This window comes from Chiloscyllium plagiosum, chromosome 24 (genome assembly GCF_004010195.1).
Source record: "Chiloscyllium plagiosum isolate BGI_BamShark_2017 chromosome 24, ASM401019v2, whole genome shotgun sequence".
In the NCBI taxonomy this organism is placed as follows: domain Eukaryota; kingdom Metazoa; phylum Chordata; class Chondrichthyes; order Orectolobiformes; family Hemiscylliidae; genus Chiloscyllium; species Chiloscyllium plagiosum.
The window spans coordinates 46,331,818-46,358,332 of record NC_057733.1 but is presented as its reverse complement, the minus strand read 5'-3'; the positions used below and the strand labels follow the sequence as shown (position 1 = coordinate 46,358,332).

Here is a 26,515-nt window from a genome sequence, read left to right as displayed (position 1 = left end):
TGTTGAATTCAGTGTTGAGACTGGCAGGCTGTAATGTGCCTAGTCAGAAGATGAGATGCTATTCCTCCAGTTTGTGTTGAACTTCACTGGAACATTGCAGCAGGCTAAGGGCAAACATGTGGGCATGGGAGCAGGATTGTGTGTTGAAGTGGCAAGCAATGGGAAGGTCTGGGACCTGATTGTGTACAGATCGAAGGTGCTCAGCAAAGCGATCACCCAATCTGTGTTTTGTCTGTCCAATATAGAGGAGACCACATTGGGAGCAATGAATGCAATAGACCAAATTGAAAGAGGTACAAGTGAAATGCTGCTTAATCTGAAATGAGTGTTTGGGGCCTTTGATGGTGAGCAAGCATGGAAGTGGTAAAGGGGCAGGTGTTGCACCTTCTGCGATTGCATGGGAAGGTGCCGTGTGTAATGGGAGAGGTGCCGTGTGTGACGGGAAGGTGCCAGGTGTGACGGGAAGGTGCCAGGTGTGACGGGAAGGTGCCAGGTGTGACGGGAAGGTGCCGTGTGTGATGGGAGAGGTGTTAGTGTGACGGGAAGGTGCCAGGTGTGACGGGAAGGTGCCAGGTGTGACGGGAAGGTGCCAGGTGTGACGGGAAGGTGCCAGGTGTGACGGGAAGGTGCCAGGTGTGACGGGAAGGTGCCAGGTGTGACGGGAAGGTGCCAGGTGTGACGGGAAGGTGCCAGGTGTGACGGGAAGGTGCCAGGTGTGACGGGAAGGTGCCAGGTGTGACGGGAAGGTGCCAGGTGTGACGGGAAGGTGCCAGGTGTGACGGGAAGGTGCCAGGTGTGACGGGAAGGTGCCAGGTGTGACGGGAAGGTGCCAGGTGTGACGGGAAGGTGCCAGGTGTGACGGGAAGGTGCCAGGTGTGACGGGAAGGTGCCAGGTGTGACGGGAAGGTGCCAGGTGTGACGGGAAGGTGCCAGGTGTGACGGGAAGGTGCCAGGTGTGACGGGAAGGTGCCAGGTGTGACGGGAAGGTGCCAGGTGTGACGGGAAGGTGCCAGGTGTGACGGGAAGGTGCCGTGTGTGATGGGAGAGGTGTTAGGTGTGATGGGAGAGGTGTTAGGTGTGATGGAGGAGTGGAGTAGGTTGTCCTGGAGGGAACGATGTCTGCGCACTGCAGACAGGGTGAGGGAAGAGAAAATGTGTTTAGTGGTGGCATCGTGCTGGAGTTGGCGAAAATGGCGGAGGATTATTCTTTGCATGTGAAGGCTGGTGGGGTGAAAGGTGAGAACAAGAAGGACCCTATCCTTGTTCTGGGAGGAGAGGGAGGGGGTGAGGGCCATGGCATGGGAGTTGGACCGCACACTGTCGAGAGCCCTGTCAACAACTGTAGGTGGGAAGCCACGGTTGGAGAAGAAGGAGCACATGTTAAGAGCACCACTTTGGAAAGTGGCCTCATCGGAACAAATGTGGTAGAAACTGGGGTTGATGGGGTTGAACTGACTGGAAGAAGCTGAAATGAGTTACTAAATGACAATAATAAAATAAGGCTTTAGTTTGATACACCTAACTAACATCTAATCAACTTTATGCAAGTGAGAAAGTAATGGGGGCAGGTTTTCATTGTTATATGTTATGAACCAGACCAGACTGCCCCGTCCTGCCAAACTATTGTGAGGAGAGGGCCGAGACCCTAACTTTTATATTTATTTAAAGACAAGAGTAAGGTGCTGTGTTCCAGAACATAATTCAATAGGTCTACCACTAGGCTTTAATCAAAACACACTTTATTCTGACAGCACAAAAAAAATTGGCATAACTTTATTGAAATACCTAATAAGGTTGTGTGTTATTTAACCACTAATCGTTAACTCTTCCAATATGGGCAGCATCCCCCCCAAAAACATACTACAGTATTTGGCAAAATAACAATTCAGCAAAACAGTTATGATTCTCACATGCTGTCTCCCTCCAGTGCAGAAGCAAGAAACAATCTGCCCTTTTGATTTTAAAGAGGAAGCCTCACTGTCTAATACTTCACTCAAGCAGCCAGCAGAAACGTTCAGCTTCTTAAAAGCAAAGCTAAAAGGCTTTCTGGATCTGAGAGCCATGACCCTGCCCAATCACAATTCTTTTGTCTTTAAAAGAAAATTCCAGGGTGAGCTCAAAAGCTGATAACCAACCGCCTGTGTGAATGAGACCTTTTGGCATCACTCTGACAACACCTTTTTGCAAGAGAAACAGGACAAAACATTCTCTTAAAGGCACAGTCTCATCACATATAACAAGTGGAGTGCATAGTTGATCAAAAATGTCCAGTTGTGTTGGTCTGCTGTGTCATTTGTATGCTGGTTTTCGAATATTTAAAGCTACCTTCGTTTGGTGAGCAGCACAGGTAGGCAGGTGAAATGCTACAAGATACACTGATGGTCATATCAGAATCATGCATTATCCTCAATGATGAAAGCAGCATGGTTTCTGGGTCAGTTAGAACGCTTTTGCGACTTGAGTTTGCAAAACAAGCTGGCTGCCAAACATCTGGTACAAGATACAACTCATCAATCAACCTCCATTTGAATTTCAGTGGGATGTATCTACCCAGGATTAGGCCATTTTGGCCGACACCCATCCACCAATTCCGCAGAGACTTAAACATCATAAAAAGCAGTTTTACAGAAAAGTAGATCCTGTTTCCAGAGGTAGATGTAATTCTTTTAAAAGCCAATTTCTCCAGGCTGAGCACCCGTGAACATCAAGCATCTTATGGGATTTTTTTGGATTGTTTTAAATATTGATTTTTCAGTTTGATTGCCAGTTACAGTTCTGTCAAGCACAAGCTATCAATTATTTACATTTTTGCATATATTTGTAAAATTTTGTATCTGAGTCATTGCATTTGCTTTGAGAACAGGTTTGAAGCATTTATTCTGAGTTTTTCTTGAAATCATTGGAAATTATTTTATGTTAAAACTATGATGACCTTAAATGCTCATGTTAACAGCACCATATATCCTACCTAAACATCAAAACAACTCTGAATCAAAAATTGTCTCTAAATATGTTTTTCTACCACCCCTAGAATCCGATACTTAAATCTTAACGATAAAATGGATTTTACTCAACTGCTCCAGAACGATAATCCAGATATCGCTCATCCCGATTTAGGGTATGCATAGATTTTTATGTAGGAGTGCGTTGCTTACCTTTATGGTGTTGTGCAGAAAAAAATTGCTGTCCATGTACGAGCTGACCTGTGCGATTTTGCAAAGCACATATAGTAGTATTTGTAGTGCTTCCTTGCTGTTCTTCTAGGTTTCTTTCTACTTAATCTTTGTGCATGAGCTTACTGCTGCAAAAAGCAAATTCTAAACTTGAGTGTTTGGTTGACAAAGTTGGATACAATGCTGTAATTTCACTGCAGTTGTGTTTGGAGTCATTGAGAATGATGGGGTAAAATTTCTTTTGCCTTTTTCAATTACATGCTCTCTCTCAGCTGTAAGAGACCTCTTAGAAATTAGTTGAGTCTAGGCACACATTGCTCTTCATCAATAATAATTGGCATCTGTGTATTGATCGTAAATATCACTTCATGTAAAGGATTGAGTGAAGTTAACTGGGCTGGAGAGAGGTTGTGTGGTGAAATTACTGCAGTTGTCGTGTAGGTGATAATCTGATAAAGAAAATGTTTTTCTTCCAATTATCTAAATATACATTGACCAGGTGGAATTTTTAATCTGACTGTTTGACAACAAAACCATATAGGAAGTCCTGGAAGTAAAATTTTAATGTTGGTGTAATGAAGCTGATGTTAGACTGGATGTTATACTCCTTTTCCAATCTTTCTTTCCAGTGATGTCTGCAGCAGAATGCAGTGTAGGTGACCCATTCAATATCACCTTCTAAAAAACTGGTGAACCTTGCCCAATGTTTAAATTATTTCATGGAATGTCTCTTTATGGATCAGAAAGGCCTCTACATGGCACTCACTAGGTGTGTTGTTTTTGATCTCTAAGCATTGGACTTTCTTACTCAATGTGCTGTCATTTACAGCTCTCACTGAACAGCACATGATTTTATATCCCATCCCAGAATTACTGTACAGGAGGATGTTAGAGGAAGTGAAGATTTTCTGAAAGTTGTGAACGTTCATTGGAGAAGAAGTGAGAATTCATACAAAATCATCCAGTATAAAAATTGCCTTGGTATCCACAAGTATTTCACCACAGCAGCTGAGTTTTTGAGCTGGATTTGTTTATCTGTGTAATGTATAATTTTAATTACCTACCTTATTTTAGCATGTCCTGAAAAATAAAGACTCATTACTTAATGTCACACTGTGTTCTGATTGTAGTACATTCACAGCATACAGAGGCAAATTAGTCATGTTATCTTAAGATCAACTCTTGATTTTCAGCTGATGCATCATGAATAATTGTGTGCAACTTCTCCATTGGTTAACACTGAGTAGGAAGAAAGGTCTTTATTTTAATGACAAATTATTAATTGAACTATGTTCTCATTTTAAAAATATTGTTTTTGGTCTTTTTCTCTCTTTTGGCTCCACACCTAAATGATAGATTCATACAACATGTGAACCATGCAGTGATTACCATTCAGCGTTGGTACAGACGTCATTCCCAGAGACGCAAAGCAAGTCAAGCTGCCCTAAAGCGACTGCTTGCTACTAAAAAACAGGTGACTTCAAAAGAAATACAACTGGATAAAATGCTGTACACTGAATATTCACATTGAGCTCATTAAGGCTTCTAGCTAGGAATACATAAATTCCTAGATAAAGAAAAATCCAGATTAATTTAACTTTCTTTCTAACATCCTGATTGTCATACGATACAGCTGGGTGGCATGGTGGCTCAGTGGTTAGCACTGCTGCCTCACACTGCCAGGAACTTGGGTTCCATTTCCATCTTGGGCGACTGTCTATGTGGAGTCTGCATGGGTTTCCTCCGGGTGCTCTGGTTTCCTTCCACAATTCAAAAGATGTGCAGGTCAGGTAAATTGGTCATGCTAAACTTTCTGTAGTGTTAGGTGCATTAGTCAGGGGTAACTATAGGGTAGGGGAATGGGTCTAGATGGGTTACTGTTTGGAGGGTTGGTGTGGACTTGTTGGGACAAATGGCCCATTTCCCATTTTGTAGGGAATGTAATCATAATCATTGTAATAATGATTCTTTGTGAATTAGTTTACTTTAAATCCAGATATGAAGTGAAGAAAATCCCCAATGTTGGAAAGCTTTAGGCACCATCAATCCAAAGTGACATCTTCACTCTCAAGCCTACTACACTTAGCTTATGTCCTAAATCAAAGTACTCCTGCAAGATATCCCAAATTATAACATTCTGAAATCAAAGCTTTAATTTGCAAATGAATTCAACAATGTTATCTTCCTTCATAATCACCATAGCTATCCTGTACCATTAATAGATGACATTTACTTAATGAGTATTATATTATTTTCAGATTAGTTTGAATTCCACTACACTCTCACCCAAAAAAAACCCTGCACTATGCATTAACGCACATACGTGCATACATAGATGTCCTCTCATTCACTCTGTCTGGACTAGCTGAAATAGTTTGTGGTCTACATTATCGAGTCCACTAAAGATGAACCATCTGCTAAGTTCCCCAACAGGTAGGTTCACCCGGAAAGGATGAAACAAAAGTCCTAAAGGTGAAACATCAATTTCAGCAAGTTGGCTCAATTTACTTGTAGCTCGCAGCTGACAGTTACAGAAATGTGTTTGCTGAAGTCTGGTTGCCTAATCTAGCTGATGAATGATCTGTTAGGTAAGACAGGACCCTTAAAGAGCACAGAACAGCAAAAAGTATATTTATAATGTTTATTCCATACAATTGTTTAATTCTGTGATGCAATCAAAGCAAAATGCTGAGGTTCCTAGGCATATGAAATAAAAACAAAGTGCTGGAGAAATTCACTAGATCATGCAGCATCTGTGGAAGCAGTTTATGTCTTGAATCCAATATAACTTTTCTTCGCACTCTGAAGCAATTCTGAAGAAGTCCAATGTTAATTTCTTCTCTCTGTGCAAATGCTGTGGGACCTGCTGAGTTTCTCCAGCAATTTCTTCCTTTAGTATCTGTACTGTACTTGGTTGTTGTGAAATATTTAGTATACTTAGCATGGAATTTGCTTTTAAGTTATGTTTCATCAAAATCATGAATCTTTAAGAAAGTGAATTATAAACAATGAAAAATTATTGAAGCTGTCAACTATCAGTACTCTTGTGCATTAGCAGCATATAATTATTTACAGTAGGGTAGAATTAGGTTCACTCATCATTTGGATTAAGATCCATTTCAACTTGCCAATTAAATACAGGGAGGTGGTAATTAACTGATGGTGCATTTTTGTGTCAGGAGAGAGAGCAAGAAATGTTAGTTGAAAGTGATCAAGAGCGCCAAAGGAAAAAAAGTGAAGAACGGAAGAGGATTCGAGAAGAAAAAGCCCGACAAGCAAGGAAGGCTGCCATTGAGGTACAGTGCTGTAATGTGAATTTCATCTTTCGGTTTCAGTTTGATTTTTTTTTTGGTTTTAAAATAACCTTCTATATGAACATCCTTATTTCACCACTCCAGTAGACTTTTATTATGTTGACGATGTTATGTGCAGCAGTCTGATAATGTCAAAATGAGACTTTTTTTCTATAGCCTACTTCTACAGGACATGACTAATTAAATATTGAATGTTAACAACATCTTATGTAACTTGTCAATGTAAAGGTATGTCAAGCTCATCGCTTTATCATGACTTTTTTGTGGAAACAAAATGATTTAACGATTTTTTTAGTTTAATTTTCTTAATTCCACTTTAAGAAATTAAAGTGTGGTTTTGGTGTGGAAATTAAGTGAGGATTTCTTGAATTTCCTAATGTATGATGATTGTTATTCATATTTTGAGCAGAGCTAGTTAATTACCTCCTCAGTGCATTATATTGTAGCTCCTGGACTAGTTCCTTTTTATGGTAGCAGTGGCATTGGGAGAGCAACTCGTACAGTTTGGAGTTTTCAAGTTACCGTAACTGTTCATTTGGGTGGATACTGTGCTCTTTCTGATAGCATGATAGCTTACTGACCAGATTTGAGTTCCATTCCAACTACTGTGACAAGGCTATAATCAGGACACGATTTCTGCAAAATTAGTACTTGTCTTTGTTGTTTTTATCTAACATTAATTTGATGTTATGAACATAATAAAATCAAAGTTTATGATTAGTAAGGGAATCAAGGGTTACAGAGAGAAGGCAGGAAAATGAGGAACATATCAGCCATGATCAAGTGGTGGAGCAAATGAATGGCCTCATGCTGCTCCTCTGTCTTATGGTCTATATATGTTATTGTGTTCAATATTGGCACTTGTCTTAAGGATGGAGAAAAAGGTGCTACAATAGGAGCTGAGAGCTTGGTTGCCTAATCTAGCTGATGAATGATCTCTTAGGTAAGACAGGACCCTTAAAGAGCACACAGAACAGCAAAAAGTGTATTTATAATGTATATTCCATACAATTGTTTAATTCTGTGATGCAATCAAAGCAAAATGCTGAGGTTCCTAGGCATATGAAATTAAAAAAAAGTGCTGGAGAAATTCACTAGATCATGCAGTTTATTTAGTACTGAACAATAACAAGAAATAGCATCAGGAGTTGCCTTTTCAGTCCTTTTGGGTCTGAGTTTGCTCTTCCATTGAATAGGATTTAGAAGTGGCCTTAACCAGTTTTCGGTAGGGTCTCTCTGTAGCCTTGGACTTGCTTATTGATCAAAAATTTGTCGAATTCACCTATATTCCGAGCATAGTTGGGGTTGATTCTTGTGTTAAAATTCCTCAGTTCATGCTGTTGTAATTGCCAGAGGGATTTCTGGATCTCCTCACTCCTGTTAGCTATGATTCTCCTTTTCATATTGAAGCTTTCAGTCCCCGGAATGCTCTCACATTGGCACCACCACTGAATCCTCCATTCTTTGTGACATCCCATTTGAACAGTAATGGCCACTTAGAATGAATGTTTTTGCAGGATTTGTTCTTTTTGAGCCTCTGACATCTGTTCGATATGAACAATGAGTAGGAGTAGGCTATTCAGCCCCTTAAGCCTGCTCCTTCTTTCAGAGCAGGTTTTTTTCCCCTGAAAATCTAATCCTAGTTAATACTAGGAGTCTGTCCATGTTCGACACCTTACCATAATGCAGCAATTTATATTCAATGACCCAACCTCTTGTCCTTTCAGGGGTAAATAATTCCAAAGTTTAAAGATCCTCTGAGAGATTAAATTCTTTCTCATCTCCATCTTAAATGTGTGAGACTCTTATCCTGAAACTGGGCCTCTTCATTCTAGAGGAGCCTCAGCCAACCACAAATGTTTTAGTCACAAACTCATTCAATCACACTGCGTTGAGTAGTGGATGCACATCCACAGTTTGTGGAGTGAATTAGTTAACATAAGTAATTAGCGATAAATGTAATACAAGTTGTATTTTGGGCTGCACGGTGGCACAGTGGTTAGCACTGCCGCCTCACAGCGCCAGAGACCCGGGTTCAATTCCCGCCTCAGGCGACTGACTGGAGTTTGCACATTCTCCCCATGACTGCGTGGGTTTCCTCCGGGTGCTCCGGTTTCCTCCCACAATCCAAAAATGTGTAGGTTAGGTGAATTGGCCATGCTAAATTGCCCGTAGTGTTAGGTGAAGGGGTAAATGTAGGAGAATGGGTGTGGGTGGGTTACGCTTCGGCGGGTCGGTGTGGACTTGTTGGGCCGAAGGGCCTGTTTCTACACTGTAGGTAATCTAATCTAAAAAGTCACATCTTAAGGGGGGTCACCATCATGGCCCATTGTGAGTCTCCCATGAATAAGAGACTTTAACAAAGTTGGAGCAATGGACTTAAAGGCATGGGATAAGGGGGGGTGGGGGGGAAACATTTTGGCATGAAAAGCTTTAAAACAAATTCATGAAAACATTTTGTGATTAAATGTGTTTTTATCTTCAAAGAAAGAAAGGGGAATAATGGAGGTTAATTTTGTTAGATGGGATATGAAAAATTTAATGTTATGAATCATATTTGTATTTTACAGTAAGATATAAAATATGAAAACAATTTTTACTTTTCATTCCTCCAGCTCAAGGATTGTTTTTATGTCTAAAGTTTTTATTTGAAGAGAAGAGCTAAATCTGATAATGCAGTAAATAATAGTATTTAACTGATTGATTCATTGGTTGGGTTTATATAATTGTGGAACAGTTTTTGGGGGCAGGGCGTGTCATGTGGAAGGAGCTACAAGTTTGAATAGTTAATAAAATCTATTCAGAGAGAAGGGGTTCTTCCTCACTGACTAGCTTGGATCTGAAATGACCAACCAAAACAAAGATTTACTTGTTGTTTTGTTCATTTGCTAGATGTGAGACCTTGCTGGGTCCACTTATACCAATGTAACCAGTGGATATATTTTTCCATGTACTACATTAGCTTCAGGACATCCTAGGGACACGAAAGAGGCCATGTTCTCACACTTTTTACTACTAAGAGAGAACACACACAATTCTTGTAAATAAGTGGTTAGACTCGTTGAATATTACCCATTACCAGTTTTTGATGCTTTGGTGGTACTGTTATGAAGAGCTGCAGTGAGGCACTGCCTGAAAAAATATCTATTATCATTCTGAAGGAGATAGCTGAAGAGATACTGGAGATGTCAGTGGTGATCTGGAGTCAGGGAGGGTCCCAGAGGAATAGAAAATGGCTAGTGTAACCCCCCTGTTTAAGAAGGGAGTAAGGCAAAAGATAAAAGTTACAGGCTGATTAGCCTGAACTTGGTCGTTGGTTAGATTTTGGCGTCCATTGTGAAGGATGAGATTTCTGAGTACTTATAAGTGCATAGTAAATTAGGACAAAGTCAGCATGGTTTCATGAAGGGGAGGTCATGCCTGACAAATCTTCTAGAATTCTTTGAGGAGATAACAAGCAGGAGAGACAGTGGATGTTATATACTTGGAGCACCAGAAGGTCTTTAGAGCCCATGGTGTTAGAGGCAAGATGTTAGCATGGATAGAAGATTGGCTGTCGGGCAGAAAGCAGAGTGTTGGATTAAAAGGGTCCTTCTCAAGATGACAGCTGGTGACTAGTGGTGTTCCGCAAGTATCTGTGTTGAAACCACAACTTTACACTTTAGATTCCTGAAGAAGGGCTTATGCCCAAAATGTCGATTCTCCTGCTCCTCGAAGGTTAGGAGAGTGGGCAAAGAAGTGGCAGGTGGAATACAGCGTGGGAAAGCGTTAGGTCATTAACTTTGGTAGGAAGAATAGAGGCATAGACTATTTTCTAAATGGGGAGGGAATCCTAGTCCAGGATTTTCTTAAGCTAAATTTGCAGGTTGAGTTGGTAGTTAGGAAGGCAAATATAATGTTGGCATTTACTTTGAGAGGGCTAGAATATAAAAGCACGGATGTGCTTCTGAGGCTTTATAAAGCTCTGGCCAGATCACACTTAGAATATTGGGAGCAATTTTGGGTTCTATACCTCAGGAAGGATGTACTGGCTCTGCAGCAGGTCCAGAAAAGGTTCACGAGAATGATCCTAGGAATCCTCGGCTTAACATATGAGGAACACTTGCGAACGTGAGGTCTAGAAGGATGAGGGGGAATCTAATTGAACCTTGAGGAGTACTGAAAGGCCTGGATAGAGTGGAAATTGGATAGATGTTTCCATTAGCAGGAGAGACTAGGACTCGAGGGCACAGCCTTAGAATAAAGGAGAAACGTCTCCAGCCAGAGAGTGGCGAATCTGTGGAATTCATTGCTACAGAAGGCTGTGGAAGCCAGGTCATTGAGTATATTTAAGACAGAGATAGCAGATTCTTGATTGTTGAGGGAATCAAAGGTTATGGGGCAAAAGTGGGAGAATGAGGTTGGGAAACTCAACATGATTGAATGGCGGAGCAGACTCGAAGAGCCAAATGGCCTAATTTTCGTTCCTATGTCTTATGGTCTTATGGTCTCATTGTAAAGTAAGGTAGTTCTCACAACAATGCTGTGCCTCAGAAAATTGGAAATAATCTTCATTTCAAATTTCAAAAATAAGTAGTCATGTTGACTGAATGCTGTACCGGTGGAACTGGTCCATTGCCAGTATTGAGTATGATATTTTAATTTAAATTTAAGACTTAATTTGGAGATGCCGATGTTGGACTGGGGTGTACAAAGTTTAAAAATCACAAAACACTAGGTTATAGTCCAACAGGTTTATTTGGAAGCACTAGCTTTTGGAGCGCTGCTCCTTCACCTGATGAAGGAGCAGCGCTCCGAAAGCAAGTGCTTCCAAATAAACCTGATGAACTATAACTTGGTGTTGTGTGATTTTTAAAGTTGAAGATAGTATTCTAAGGGGTAAATTCAATATCACTGTTCAAATAACACTAAATTGTAATTCCTAATACCTGCATTTTGTTTTTGAAGGAACTGCAGCAGAAACGTGCAGAAAAAGCAGCTGAAGATAAGCGAATTAGTGAGGAAGAAATTGCCATGCTGCAAGAAAGGGGAAAGATAGCAAAGAGAAAAACTATCAGGCCTGTGCGTGTCAATAATACAAGTCCAGATCGTAGTCGAGTCAAATCCAAAAATTCAGGTGTGGGAAAATGTTTGTATTACCATAGACAAGATATTGACGATATGTGGTTAGAAGCAGAAATACATTGAATTTATTATTTTTGTTATATTTTTATATTTTCTGTCTGTCAAACTTTATTTGAACACATTGCCCCTAAGACTTCAGTACCATCAAATTTTTGCAAGGTTTTTCAGTAGGCAGACAAACAGTAGGCTTGGATTATAGAGTGCGTTCCTACAGGGGTTTTCTTACTTGATCCTCACTTTCAGGGGAAAAAACTAGAAATCCAGGAAAACTGATAGTAACATTTACACTATTTTTCTAGAACTTGCATGGTTTTTACAAAGGTTGTAGCAAACAAACATTAACTAAAGAACCCCCTTGAAAATTTATCCTCCAGAAAATTTTCTCAATTTTATATTGTGTCTCAAGACAAAACTTGAAAAGTTGAACACTGGAGTAAAGTGTTATTGTTTAGAAGTCTAACATTGTTCAAAGTCTGTATCAACAGCGTGAATTAAATTGTATTGACCTAAGTGCCATTTTTCTCCTTGCTGCTGATTTGTATGCCACACAATATACTTAATTTGTCAGAAAGTGTTTTGGGATATCCTGACCCCATGAAAGTTGCTGTGTGAATGCAAGTCACTTATTCTTTTATATGATTTATGAATGAAACTGAGTGATTACATAACCTGGCTTAATGTACTTTCCATTAAGTCCCAGCAATTGATTCAATTTACTCTTTAAATTTTATTTCATTTTCTGTCCATCTGTACAAATCTTTCTCCTGATAACAAAACTATGAGAAGATTATCTCCAAGTTTAGTGATTTCAATGTGGTGTGATATTCTACATAGTTCCTGACAAGACTCTCTGAGTCCATATTTGCCCATACCATGCTTGATTTTTAAAAGTTTGAAGTTTTGTCCATTCTTCATTTTTTATTTTTAAAGCTTGTACTTAATGCAGTTACAGATCCAGAAGTGCATTCTAACCAGAGAACTGAAAGTCCCCCTCATCCTTGTGTAAACACAGAAGAACTGCAGGTATGTGTTCACATTACATAATATCAATACCATTCAAGTTAGCTTTTTATTTCACTTTCGGTCAGTTTTGCTTTCCATGCAGCTCATACATTTTTATTGGTTCTGATTTGTATTTTTTCAAACAAGTGCCACTTAACCCATACCTAAGTATACAAAGCATAATGCTTCCAAGTTTCATTTGTCAGCTGTGCTTAGTTATTGGTTGATAGCAGAGACACTGTTGGCTTCAGTCCCTTTTGGTAAGATATAAGAAATAGAAACAGGAGTAGGCTATTCAGCCCTTCAAGCCTGCTCTGCCATTTATTGAGATTTTGGCTGGTACACTACTTCAATGCCATTTTTCTGCAATGCTGTCTATATCCTTTAATATGTAGATATCTGTTGATCTCAGTTATAAACATACTCCATGAATGAGCCTCCATGACCATCTGGGACAAAGAGTTCCAAAAAAATTTCTCCTCACCTCAATTCTAAATGGCCTGTCTCCCTTGGTTCTAAACTCTTCTAGTTAAGGGAAGCATCCTTCTTGAACTTACCCTGCCAAGCCCTTGTAAAACTTTAGTATGCTTCATTGAGATCATCTCCTATTTTTCTAAGCTAAAAAGAAGGTTCCTGATCTGTATGTGTGGCTACATCAAGTATAGACAGAATAGAATGCAGTCTGTATATTTTTATTCTTTCTTGTCTTCTACTTCTCTTTGATCAGCTTGCCGAAAGAAACTCAACTGTACTTGTTAAAAATGGACTAGCTGGTTGAGGTTTTGGAGTGTCCCGGCTCTTCTTGTCCCTGTATGGAGCCAATAGTTAAGGAGAGAGTGAAGGAACACTGGCGAAGAAGTAGGCAAATTTTAAAACTAGTTTTCAAGTGAAACCAGTTACGATGCAAAGTAAAAAGCACACTGCTTTCTATCCAAATAATGCCTCTTAATATTTCAGCAATTCTTCAATTTCTTGTATAGAAACACACATAATAAACATCTGTAATTTAAGGTTTTGCAATATCTTGGTGGTAATTATAATTTCAAATATGTTCTCAACCAAGATGTAGAATCATAGAATCCCTATAATGTGGAAACAGGCCATTCAGCCCATCGAGTCCACACAGACCCTCTGAAGAACATCTCACCCAGACCCACTCTCCTATCCTATCCCTGTAACCCTGCATTTCCCGTGGCTAATCCACCTAACATCTTTGGACTGTGGGAGGAAACCGGAGCAAACCCACACAGGGAGAATGTACAAACTCCACAGTCACCCAAGAGCAGAATCAAACCCAGTCCCTGGTGCAGTGAGGCAGCAGTGCTAACCACTGAACCACCATGCCATCCCTCACATCTTGTGCCTACAGGTAGCCTAAAATGTTAATATCGCATAATTTATTGAAATGTTTTGCACCACAAAGGATGTGTATTTAAACATTTGTACGTGTGCTTTCTTTTATGGGATATCTTCTAATGTGGAAAAGCATCCCAAAACCCGTCATGAGGATATAATCAAACAATGAACATAGATTCAAAGAAGGAGATATTAAGTTGGGATAAGAAAGATTTGATCAGTGAGAGGTGTATTAAAGACACACAGGGCTTCTTGAAAGGATTTCCACACTATATGGTTGTTCCTCTTACAAACAGCAGTGGTAGAGGAATGGACATATTATCAGGGAGGAGTTGGGCTGAAGGAGTGCAAGATATTAGAATGAATCAGACCATGAAAGCATTTAAATGTGAGGATAACATTGTAAATTAAAACTATGGGGCATGGAAGGAATATTGGCTGGTCAGCAGCTTATTGGGAGATGAGGTAGGTCTCATGGGATGGATAAATTTGGACAAAACATTTGAAGAGATGGGGAAAAGCTGGGTTCACCGTTAAGATGGGCATATGAACAAGCTTGGCTTGATGGGCAAGAAGAGAATGCGAATCTGCATAGACAAATGAATTTCCATAGGAGTGGGGCTGATTTCATCACGAAAAAACAGGAAACTGGCAGTGAGGTGGGGAAAGCTGTATTTGAATAAGCACTTCACCCACTATATCTGGTTGTAACCTCCTCTCTCCAGGTGTTCCAGAACCTTAGGCAATCCAGATCTCAACAATAGAAAGAATAAGTGTGTTAAAATCTGAGGCATAAATCATCATTGTCGTACTTAAATTATTGATCAACTTTTCGACGACAGGCTATTTCCCACCTATGTTCACCTTCAGTGCATCCTGCTTAAACTGGAAGTGGGTAAATTGACTGTGGTCAGGTTTCAGACTTTTCAATACTAAAGTTCCTGGCTGCTGGAAGAGTTGTATCATCCCCTCCACTATAGTGCCTGATCTGATGATAGATGGTCAAGTAAGTTGTGTGTTTGGTGCATCAAATTCTATGTCCATTGGACTTGAGACAGCGAAGACAGGAGCTTTAATGGAGTAAGCAACTGAGATGGAAGACAGTGGGTTTTACTGAGGACAAGGATAGAAATGGTGAGGGTAAGTTCATGGTTGAGTCAGTTGGGAAAGGTTAATGATGATGCATAATAACACACAAATTAATAACTGTCATCCCATGGATCATTTAGTTGAGGCCAGGGGATTGACATGGATTGTGCTGGTACCTATTATAAATTTTGTGGAGGTGGTGATGACATTGGCTGTGCAGCATTTGTTTTCCTGCTGTTACAAAGGAGCTGAAACATGTAATTGAAAAATGATTTTATTGAACACTACAAGTTCCTGTGTCTGAAATTCTGCTGTAATTAATAATAAACTTAGTGTGAAATTAGTTATGTTATTTAAGAAAATGCATTATTTAGCTTATTAATATTCCAAACAGCAGATATAAAAGTTTTCTCCAGCATAAATGCAACCAATTAAGTTACTGGATCAGTTTATTATGGATAGTAATTTAATTCCCTCACTTTGTCAGACTCAGATTATTTGATTTTTGGTTCTCAGTGACTTAAATTATTTTTAAAAAAGTTGCCAAGAAGAAAAACAATGAAAAACATCAAATATTTGCAATCTGCAATTTTATCTGACTAGCTATTTCAGATCCCCTGTGACAGAAAGAATTAAACAGTGGGATGTCATAAGCAAAATGTGACAAGAAGTATATCTGACACAGCAAGTGTACATGGTCAGCAAAGCTGCTCTAATGTATAAAGTAATTGAAGGCTTGAAATTATCTGCACATACCTGTACAGAATATGGCCATTTCAGTGTTATGGTGACAGCACATGCATTTGTACTGCATATTGTTCTTGTCAGACCAAAACAATTTTTCATCATCATGGCTTGACTATTGTTAGCCTTTCTTACAGAAGCATGAAACATTTAGCAAAAAAGGGTTGATATCCAAGCCTTCAGAGATATACTAAATTACTTGTATCTCTTCCACCTCTCATTTAAACTATGGTCATATTTGTCTGGAAAATGCTGACTCATGATAGCATTTAATTTGATGGATATCAGCTACATATGTCATTGAGGTCCTTATGCATGCCTGAACATGGAACATTGAAGCCTGAACTCTATTCTTCTTTTGTACGTGGGAGATTACATACACACGCTTCCAGTAGAGGTCCTTGTAGTCCCTTTATTGCAAAGAATGTATTAGACAGCTAACATATGTTTATCAGTTCTCCCCTCCATCAAATTTTTTGTGGTAATCTTTTCTTTGGAATTTCTGAATTTCCTTTCTACTGTCCTATAATTGTACTGATTTATACGATTCCACGTATTTCTCATTTTGTACCTATATCTCAGCATCAGAATTGTCACAGAAGGAGGCCACTCGGCCAATTGTGTCTACATTAGCTTGTTAAATGAGTGTCATTACCTCATGCCAATCTCCTGATGCTGAAAACCTGAAATGAGATAGAAATTGCAGTAAAGAGTCGTAAGTCAGGCAGATCAGTGGAGACAACAGAACACCTGGTATCGGCAGATAATTTGTTAAGAGATTTTAATTTTGTTCATTTTGTCAATTCACATTCTATTTTGGGGAAAAATGCTTAAATTTAATGAGGGACCTTTCAAATTTTAGTCCATTTCCCTCAGTGGTACAACTATTATCTTTGAAATTCTTGAGTTTTATTTCAGTATAATGCTTGATATCTTAGTGCAGCACTGAGAAGAATTGGGCAGATTTTTATCAGCTCTTTCCACCATCCCAATCTCAAATAGTTCTGTATTAATATTAAAATCTTGCTTTGTTGGAAGTGCTGCCTTTCAGATGAGTCAACAAACCTGTCCTTAATCCGTGTCTCACTGTGGATTCAAATATTCCCACGAACTAACTAAAGAAGACTTTGCCGTTTTCTCTGGTGTCCTCACCAACATTTGCTCCTCAGTCAATGCATTCAAACATATTGGTCATGAATTTCCTTATGGTTTGTGGGACTTTTACTGGATGTTGTTTGGGCTGCATTCACCCACAAAACAACTAATTTTAAGTTTCAACAGTAATCCATAAACTGTTAAGTGCTTTTGGAGGTCCTGTTCATATGAAGAGTCATAGAGATGTACAGCATGGAAATAGACCCTTTGGTCCAACCCGTCCATGCTGACCCGGTATCCCAACTCAATCTAATCCCACCTGTCAGCACCCGGCCCATATTCTCCCCCCCCGCCCCCACAAGCCATTCCTATTCATATACCCATCCAAATGCCTCTTAAATGTTGCATTTGTACCAGCCTCCACTACTTCCTCTGGCAGCTCATTCCATACACGTACCACCGTCTGTGTGAAAAGTTGCCCTATAGGTCTCTTTTATATCTTTCCCCTCTCACACTAAACCTATGTCCTCTAGTTCTGGAGTCCCGACCCCAGGGAAAAGACCTATTTACCCTATCCATGCCCCTCATAATTTTGTAAACCTCTATAAGGTCACCACTCAGCTTCCGACGCTCCACGGAAAACAGCCCCAGCCTGTTCAGCCTCTCCCTATAGCTCAGATCCTCCAACCCTGGCAACATCCTTGTAAATCTTTTCTGAACCCTTTCAAGTTTCACACATCTTTCCGATAGGAGGGAGACTAGAATTGCCCACAATACTCTGACCAATAAAGCAGAGCATACCAAACGCCTTCTTCACTATCCTATCTACCTGCGACTCCATTTTCAAGGAGCTATGAACCTACACTCCAAGGTCTCTTTGTTCAGCAACACTACCTAGGACCTTACCATTAAGTGTATAAGTCCTGCTAAGATTTGCTTTCCCAAAATGCAGCACCTAGCATTTATCTAAATTAAACTCCATCTGCCACTTCTCAGCCCATTGGCCCATCTGGTCCAGATCCTGTTGTAATCTGGGGTAACCCTCTTCGCTGTCCACTACACCTCCAATATTGGTGTCATCTGCAAACTGTACCTCTTATGCTCGCACCCAAATCATTTATGTAAATGACAAAAAGTAGAGGACCCAGCACCAATCCTTATGGCATTCCACTGGACACAGGCCTCCAGTCTGAAAAACAACCTTCCACCATCACCCTCTGTCTTCTACCTTTGAGCCAGTTATGAATCGATGTGGCTAGTTCTCCCTGTATTCCGTGAGATCTAACCTTGCTAATCAGGCTCCCATGGGGAACCTTGTCGAACGCCTTACTGAAGTTCATATGGATCACATCTACCGCTCTGCCCTCATCAATCATCTTTGTTACTTCTTTAAAAAACTCAATCAAGTTTGTGAGACATGATTTCCCACGCACAAAGCCATGTTGACTATCCCTAATCAGTCCTTGCCTTTCCAAATACATGTACATCCTGTCCCTCAGGATTCCCTCCAACAACTTGCCCACCACCGATGTCAGGCTCGCTGGTGTACACTTCCCTGGCTTGTCCTTACCACCCTTCTTAAACAGTGGCATCATGTTAGCCAACCTCCAGTCTTCCAGCACCTCACCGATGATACAAACATCTCAGCAAGAGGCCCAGCAATTACTTCTCTAGCTTTCCCACAGAGTTCTAGGGTACACCTGATCAGGTCCTGGGGATTTATCCACCTTTACCCATTTCAAGACATCCAGCACTTCCTCCTCTGTAATTTGGACATTTTGCAAGATGCCACCATCTATTTCCCTACAGTTTATATCTTCCATATCCTTTTCCACAGTAAATACTGATGCAAAATACTCATTTAGTATCTCTCCCATTTTCTGCGGCTCCACACAAAGCCCGCTTTGCTGATCTTTGAGGGGCCCTATTCTCTCCTTAGTTACCCTTTTGTTCTTAATGTATTTGTAAAAACCCTTTGGATTCTCCTTAATTCTATTTGCCAAAGATATCTCATGTCCCCTTTTTGCTCTCCTGATTTCCCTCTTAAGTGTACTCCTACTTCCTTTATACTCCTCTAAGGATTCACTTGATCTATCCTGTCTATACCTTACATATGCTTCCTTCTTTTTCTTAACCAAACCCTCAATTTCTTTAGTCATCCAGCATTCCCTATACCTACCAGCCTTTCACCCTAACAGGAATATACTTTATCTGGATTCTGAACGCTTCCCATTTTCCAGCCGTCCCTTTACCTGCGAACATCTGCCCCCAATCAGCTTTCGAAAGTGCTTGCCTCCGTCAAAATTGGCCTTTCTCCAATTTAGTACTTCAACTTTTAGATCTGGTCTATCCTTTTCCATCATTATTTTAAATGTAATAGAGCACTAAGTTAATGCAATTTTCTTCCTAAAACTTGTTAACTGACCTCAGAATGTTTTGTAGAACCAGCCACAGGATGTGATTGAGGGTGAGATACCAGTTGAGGAGCAGGAGATAATGACAACAAGCCTAACACAGTCGAAAACAACACTGAATGATGTACTCGACACGCTCAAGCTACTGGAGGAAGAACCTAAATTACTCACTGGACCAAAGGTCCATGAGAAGGACAAATATGCTTGGATTGATGAGGTATGTTTTTACTGTTATGTGACAAGGAAGCTATTAACTGATGTACTTGGCGAGGGTTCATCTCATAAGCCAGGATTGTCCTGTTGGTGACGATTTTGCATTTGTTTCAACCATTGTCAACTTCTGTATTCTAAGGGGCCAGTAGCCCTTCATTTTAATAGGGACTATACAGGAGCACCATCAAAGGGAGTATGGAGATTTTGCCTTGTTTTTGGACAGGGGGCCAGAAGGACAGAAACTTGCTAATCTGTAATGGTGCTATTGTAAGAGTAGTGTGACGTTTGCTCTTATCACATCCAAAATCAAGGGCTTGCTTTTGAGCTTACTTTGGATGACCATTATCCTGAATGTGAGATGCAAGATACCTTGTGATGGAATGACACCCAGGGATGGCACACAGAGGATCCATCTATTAATAAAAACCCCTATGAGCACAACTCTGGTCCCATAGGTGCTAATGGAAAATTATATAGTTATTTATATGAGCCTATTTATGTTACTACATGAGGGAATAGATGACGAGTTGTGTAATGAAGCTCTTGGGTAGTGATCCATTTTAGACATTTGTAGCTCAGCAGTGGAACATTTGGCTTATTGTGTCAACACCAGTTAACAAAGACCTGGTTACACAAATCTCATTTTCCAGCTCTTGGCCCATAGCCCTGAAGGCTCGAGCAAGGCAAGAGATTATGCAAGTACTGCTTAGATGTTGTGAGAGTTCCTGGCCCATCCAATCTTTCAGGCAGTGAGTTCCAGACTCCCACCATCCTCTGGGCAAAAAACCTTTCTCCTCAACTTCCTCTTAGCCTTCTCCTTATGTTAAATCAATGCCTCCTGGTTATTGACCCCTTTACTAATGGAAAAAGTGCCTTTCTATCTACCCTATCTATACCCCTCATAACTTTTCGTATGCCATATCACTGCTTAGACCCTCCAGCCCAAGCAACATTCTGGCAAATCTCTACACCTCCCCCCCCCCCCCCCCCAAAAAAAACCCATTGAACAATTGCATATTTCCTATACTTGAATGATCAGAACATATGCTGCCTTAACCATTATCCTCTCCAGACTGATCTCAAAACTCTGAGACATTGGTCTCGGTTCCACCCTCTGCAACTGGATCCTCAGCTTCCTGATCCACAGACCACAATCAGTGAGGATAGACACTCCTCCACAATAATGCTCAACACTGCAGCCCCCTTTCCCACCCCCCATAGGACGTGTCCTAAGCCCCCTACTGTGCTCTCTGTACAGCACCAGAATGAACACCGTCTACAAGTTTGCTGACGATACCACCTTCATAGGATGGATATCTAACAATGATGAATCAGAATGCAGAAAGAAGATAAAGGGCTTGGTGATGTGGTGCAATGAGAACAACCTTTCTCAACATCGCCAAAACTTAAGAACTGATCATTGACTTCAGAAAGAAGGGAGAACACATCCCCATCTATATCAGTGGAGCTGAAGTAGAGAGGGTGGAGAGCATCAAGTTCCTAGGAGAGACGATAACCAACAACCTGTCAAGTTTTTATTTCACCCTGTGGTCTGTATGTCCTTGCTTACTATGATCTGCCCGTACTGCTCGTAAACAAAGCTTTTCACTGTGCTTAAATCAAATAAATAAATCAAATCAAATTTGAATGTTGGAATGAAGGGAATACAAGAAAATTGAGCCCATGAATGTGGGAAGCAATATTTAATAACAACACCACAGCTTTCTATGCCCTTGCATTAATTCAAATTACCCTGGTGGGTATTATTCTGTGCTGGTCAGGTACTAAGCTCCAGTCAGAACTAAAGAACATACAAAATAATTGTTTGCTGTAACCCAAAAGGACGGTTTTATTCTGAGCTGTTGTACTCTGAAAACTCAAGACAAGTCTGAAAAAGCCCATGAACCTGGCTAATGACTAACCAGTGTGACACACAAGTACTCATGTAACTCACTTCTTAAAGGAAGACTATCCAAAGATAACATACCCCAACTATAATAATTAACAGGTACCATGACTCTAACACGCTGTCCTGCTACATTTTGAAAGACTTGACACTTTGAATTAATTCACATAGAAATAAATAAATAACAAATTGAAAACGTATTTGGTTTTTCTGGCTTTCAAGGTGAGGACTGTGTCTTGAATGAATCCACTGTTACTTGTAAAGCACATTTTGATCTTAAATTGTTTCACCATAGCTTGTAAGGTACATTGTAATCTTATATGATTTCACTGTAGCTCATAGGCACATTGTGATCTTAAATTGTTTCATTGTTGCTAATAAGGCTTCACAGTGGTAGAAACCTGAAAAGAATTGGATGAAACACATTGGATGCCTGTCAATATAGAGTTAAAATTTTAAACTGTGCCTTTGATTGGTTGAGGGTGTCATGCTTGTGTGGTTACAAACTGCTTTAATATAAAGAACGGTTTTAAGGTGGGACGGCAGAGGGACTGTAGAGAATCAGACAACTATGAAGACTTGTCACTGGATCTCTAAAGGATTGATATAATATCTATTTTGTTCACTTAGAACAAAATAGATATTTTGACTGCATAACTATTAGTGTTTGATTCTCAAAGTTACCAATTGCTATCATATTAACAGCCAGTACAATTTACTTGAAGTGCACAGTTTGTCCTACATGCTATCTCTTAATAAACAGGATTGTGACTCCACATCCTTGACGGCAGATAATTTGGAGAAACTGGGGCAAATTGAGCAGGCTTCAAGCCTGCCAACTGCTGGCCCTCTGCTTTCTGAAGCAAAGCTACAAAGCATTATGAGTTTCCTTGATGAGATGGAGAAGTCTGAACAGGAGAGACCGAAGTCTCGTTCCTCAACAGCTCCCAAAGAGGTAAGTCAGACTAATTGCTTTTCATTTAAATTAGATTGAATTAAATTCATGTAACCCAAAAATCAATATCAAGCAAGTTCTTTAATTTAGGAAAAACACAAATGAGTTTATTTTCTGATCCATGTGATATTTATGTATTTTCTGTCATTAGTGAAATCATCTGTGTAAGATTGAAAGTTACATACTGGCTGTCCATGTAAGAGAACAATGTTAGTGAAGAAATCTGAGGACCTACTGTAAAAACTGCAGGCCAAAAATAGCTTGACCACAACATGCTTAACTTGACTAAAGAGTTGCTGTTTGGTTTATTGGGTTTATGTTATGGGTGTGAGTCATGTCAATTGTAGAGGTATGCAGGGCATTTACTTTTCCTTTGGTAAAGGAAGAAGGAGAATTGGACATTGGCAATCGAAGCCTGGGAGGTGCACTGTGCCCTAATAAATAGACTTGAATTGGACTACACTTTTTTAAAAAATGAGGCATGGAATCAAGTACTACGTCTTGGCCTAACTGCCAACTGTTACATGGCAATTAAAGCCATGATATGGAGGTGTTGGGCTGAGGTGGAATAGGTCAGAAGTCACACGACACCAGGTTTATTTGAAATCACAAGTTTTCAGAGCACTGCTCTTTTGTCAGGTGTGACTTCTGACCATGGAATTAAAGTCATTTGAAAACAGTAGGTTACGTTGAGCATGTGATGTAGCCCTTTCAATGTTGCACTTATATTAAAATTTGCTGTATACTGTTTCCAGGTTCTGCTTTCTGAAGAAGAATTGTCTCACCTGGAACAAGCTTCAGTCATGGCAACTGAGGTTACAAGCTCAATGATCAGGTTAAAACTGGAATTTGAGGAAAAGAAACGTGCAATTGTCATGTTGCAGACTGCTTTGGTAAATACCAGGAGTAATTCCCACAATATTTGTGGTTAATATTCATTTTAATTTCAGAGGACAAGGTGATAGAATGCATTTTGGCTGCTGATAACCGATGCATTGAAAGTTTGTACAATCTTTCTGTTGACCACCAGTGCACTGAAGCTAATATAGGCAGTCTCAAATGAATTCGTCCTAGCCTTTAACTTGAAAGGTTTTACTTGACTGGAGACTAAAGAATAGGGAAACCCTTCAGAGGAGGTAATCTAACAGCACTTCTCTTTGATATTGCTTGGAATGTAAATGCAATGCATTGTCGAATCTCGTCAGTGTTTTAATACCTATCTGCTACTAATTGTTTACACAGTGCAGATGGTACCACCAGTACTATCTGAATATTTCAAAACTGGGCAAACTGTGAGGGCTGGGATTTACCCAATCAACATTACGGCAATGAGTAGCCAGAATGCCACATCTTTATTTTTATTTACGACTTTGTTGTGTGCAACAAGCTGAATGTTGTAGTCCTTTGCAGTCAAACATTCCGTGCTCATGAAAACATCAGGAAAGTGGACTTTATCTTTCTTCCTTGGCCTGCCATATCATTTATTCCAGTAAAATCTTTCTGCAAATAATTTAAAAATGGCTGATTAAATTCAGCTTATTTGGGAGTGGTTGGAATATTCACAAACAATTACAAAGTACCTACAGCATGAATTATAATCTGTTTGGAGCAATTTTTCTATGCTATTGTTTATATTACATATAACCCTTCTTCAACTCTTCATCCTTATCAGCATATCTATTCTGTTTCTTTCTCCCTCATATGTTTATCTAGCTTCTCTATAAATCTATCCATGCTGTTTGTGCTAATTACTTCCTGTGGTTGAAAATTCCACACTGCCACCACTCTCCAGATAAAGGCGTTTTTCCTGAATTCCCTAATCAATTCATTAGTGACTATATTGTATTTAAGGCACCCAGTTCTGCGCTTGGCTTCAGGTGGGAACATCCTTTCATTTTTACCCTACCAAATGCTTTCATAATTGTAAAAAGTCTGATCACATGACTCCTCAGTCTCGTATTCAATAGAATCTGGGGTTTTAAGCCTCTTGCAGTCTTTCCTAATAAGTGTAACCTCAATGTTCTGGTATCATCTTAATAAACTAGGATAATTCCTGGGATGAAGGGATCGATTTATTGAAACATATATGATTCTGTGTGGGCTTAGCATGAACACTGGAAGTTTTATTTTGTGTGGCAGTCTATAACTAAGGAGCGCAATTTGAATACTAAGATGGTGATGAGGAGGAATTTGTTCTCCTTTGGGGTTATCGGAATTCACTCCCCGAGGGAGCAGTCGAGGCTGAATTTTTGAATATATCCAAGGGGGTCAAATGTTATTGGGTTTGAAGGGGCACAAGTAGGAAAGGAGAGTGAAAGGCACAATCAGATCAACAATGACCCTTGTTTTGATGGAGGAGCAAGCTCAAGGAACCACGTGGCCTACCCATTGTTGTATTTCTCATGGGATTTTTTTTTCAACTTTGCAGTGACGCTGTATTTGATGATAATGAGACCCGGGGGAAATGGTGTTAATGTCACTGGACTGTAATCTAGAAGCGCAGGCTAATCCCCTGGAGATACATGACTGTAGTTGCTGGTTGAATTTAAATTCAGTTAATAAAATTGAGAATTGATGCTACCATGAAACTCACCTGCTTCACTAGGGTCCTACAGGGATGTTCCTTCCTTTAGGGAAGGAATCTGTCTTTACCTGGTCTACATGTGACTCCAAATCCACAGCAATTTGGCTGACTCTTAACTGCCCTTGTTAGTGGCCCACTGAATCATTCAGTTCAAAACCAATTAGGGTAGGCTATTTTACTATATATCTGTCTGTATAGGTACAGATCTATAATCTGTAGACCATGATAGGTGTTCACATCCTATCTATAATTAAATGAAAGCTGTTCAAATTTGGTTTGACCAAGATTATATGTAAGTTTAACCTAAATACTTGACTTTACAATTCACTTTCTCTAGATATGAACCCAACACTTCGTTTGCTTTCATTAGAGCCTGATTAACATGTGTTGCTAGTTTAGAGGCTGTGTATCTATACCAACATTTAGACTCTTCCTTTCCCAGGAGTACATAACCTTCTTCTTATCCAAACCAAAATGCACTACTCATCATCTGTAGCATGTAATCAGGAAGGCTATTGGCATACTATCCTTGATTATGAGAAGAATTGAAAGTAAAATAAATGGTGTTATCCTTGTTAACAGGGCATTATTGAGACCACATCTTGATTACAAAGTGCAATTTTGATTTAGAAGAGATGTAAAGTCTTTGGAAACAGTTCAGACAGTGAGATTTAGAATGCTATACAAAAACAGTACAGTCAAACCAAATCAAAATTACCTGATGTTTCTTTATATAAGTAGGATTGAGGCGAGTTGATGGCCTAATGGTATTATCGCTGGATTGTTAATCCAGAGACCCAGCTAAGGTTTTGGGAACCAAGGTTAAACTTCCACCACAGCAGATGGTGGAATTTGAATGCTATAAAAGTTTGGATTTCTCTGCTGGTTAGAGTCATAAAAAGCAATGCCTGCACCCAATGCATCTCACTGGAAAAAGACAATGTTGTTCTGGATAATATTGAGAAACATGCTACTAGATTAATTGGGATTAAGGTTGACAAGGAGGAGACATTAGAAATTCTGGAAAGTGTGAAAATAGATAAATCCCCTGGGCTGGTTGGGATTTAACCTAGGATTCTTTGGGAAGCCAGGGAGGAGATTGCCGAGCCTTTGGCTTTGAGCTTTATGTTGTCATTGACCACAGGAATAGTACCAGAAGACTGGAGGTTTAGCAAATGTTGTTCCCTTGTTCAAGAAGGGGAGTAGAGACAACCCCAATAATGATAGACCACTAAGCCTTACTTCAGTTCTGGATAAAGTGTTGGAAAAGGTTATAAGAGACAGGATTTACAATCATCTCAGTAGGAATAAGTTGATTAGGGATAGTCATTACAGTTCTGTGAAGGGTAGGTCGTGCCTCACAAACCTCATTGAGTTCTTTGAGAAGGTGACCAAACAGGTGGATGAGGGTAAAGCCGTTGATGTGGTGTATATGGATTTCAATAAGCTGTTTGATAAGGTTCTCCATGGTAGGCTGCTGCACAAAATACAGAGGCATGGGATTGCGGGTGATTTAGTGGTTTGGATCAGAAATTGGCTAGCTGAA

The 26,515-nt window shown here is 39.9% G+C and overlaps 1 protein-coding gene across 4 annotated transcripts in view; it reads left to right on the top strand.

Annotated features, from left to right (window-relative positions):
* Window positions 1-26,515, top strand: part of cep131 (centrosomal protein 131) — a 131,900-nt gene that overhangs the window by 36,266 nt on the left and 69,119 nt on the right. For 2 of the 4 annotated variants that reach the window (XM_043714981.1, XM_043714979.1), the window contains 8 exons: window positions 3,032-3,118; window positions 4,530-4,647; window positions 6,353-6,469; window positions 11,435-11,603; window positions 12,558-12,634; window positions 19,340-19,528; window positions 22,194-22,385; window positions 23,141-23,278. In XM_043714981.1, the coding sequence (XP_043570916.1) occupies window positions 3,032-3,118; window positions 4,530-4,647; window positions 6,353-6,469; window positions 11,435-11,603; window positions 12,558-12,634; window positions 19,340-19,528; window positions 22,194-22,385; window positions 23,141-23,278 (1,087 nt within the window). The remainder of the gene's footprint in view (window positions 1-3,031; window positions 3,119-4,529; window positions 4,648-6,352; window positions 6,470-11,434; window positions 11,604-12,557; window positions 12,635-19,339; window positions 19,529-22,193; window positions 22,386-23,140; window positions 23,279-26,515) is intronic. The other 2 variants (XM_043714982.1, XM_043714980.1) reach the window with 1 other exon arrangement.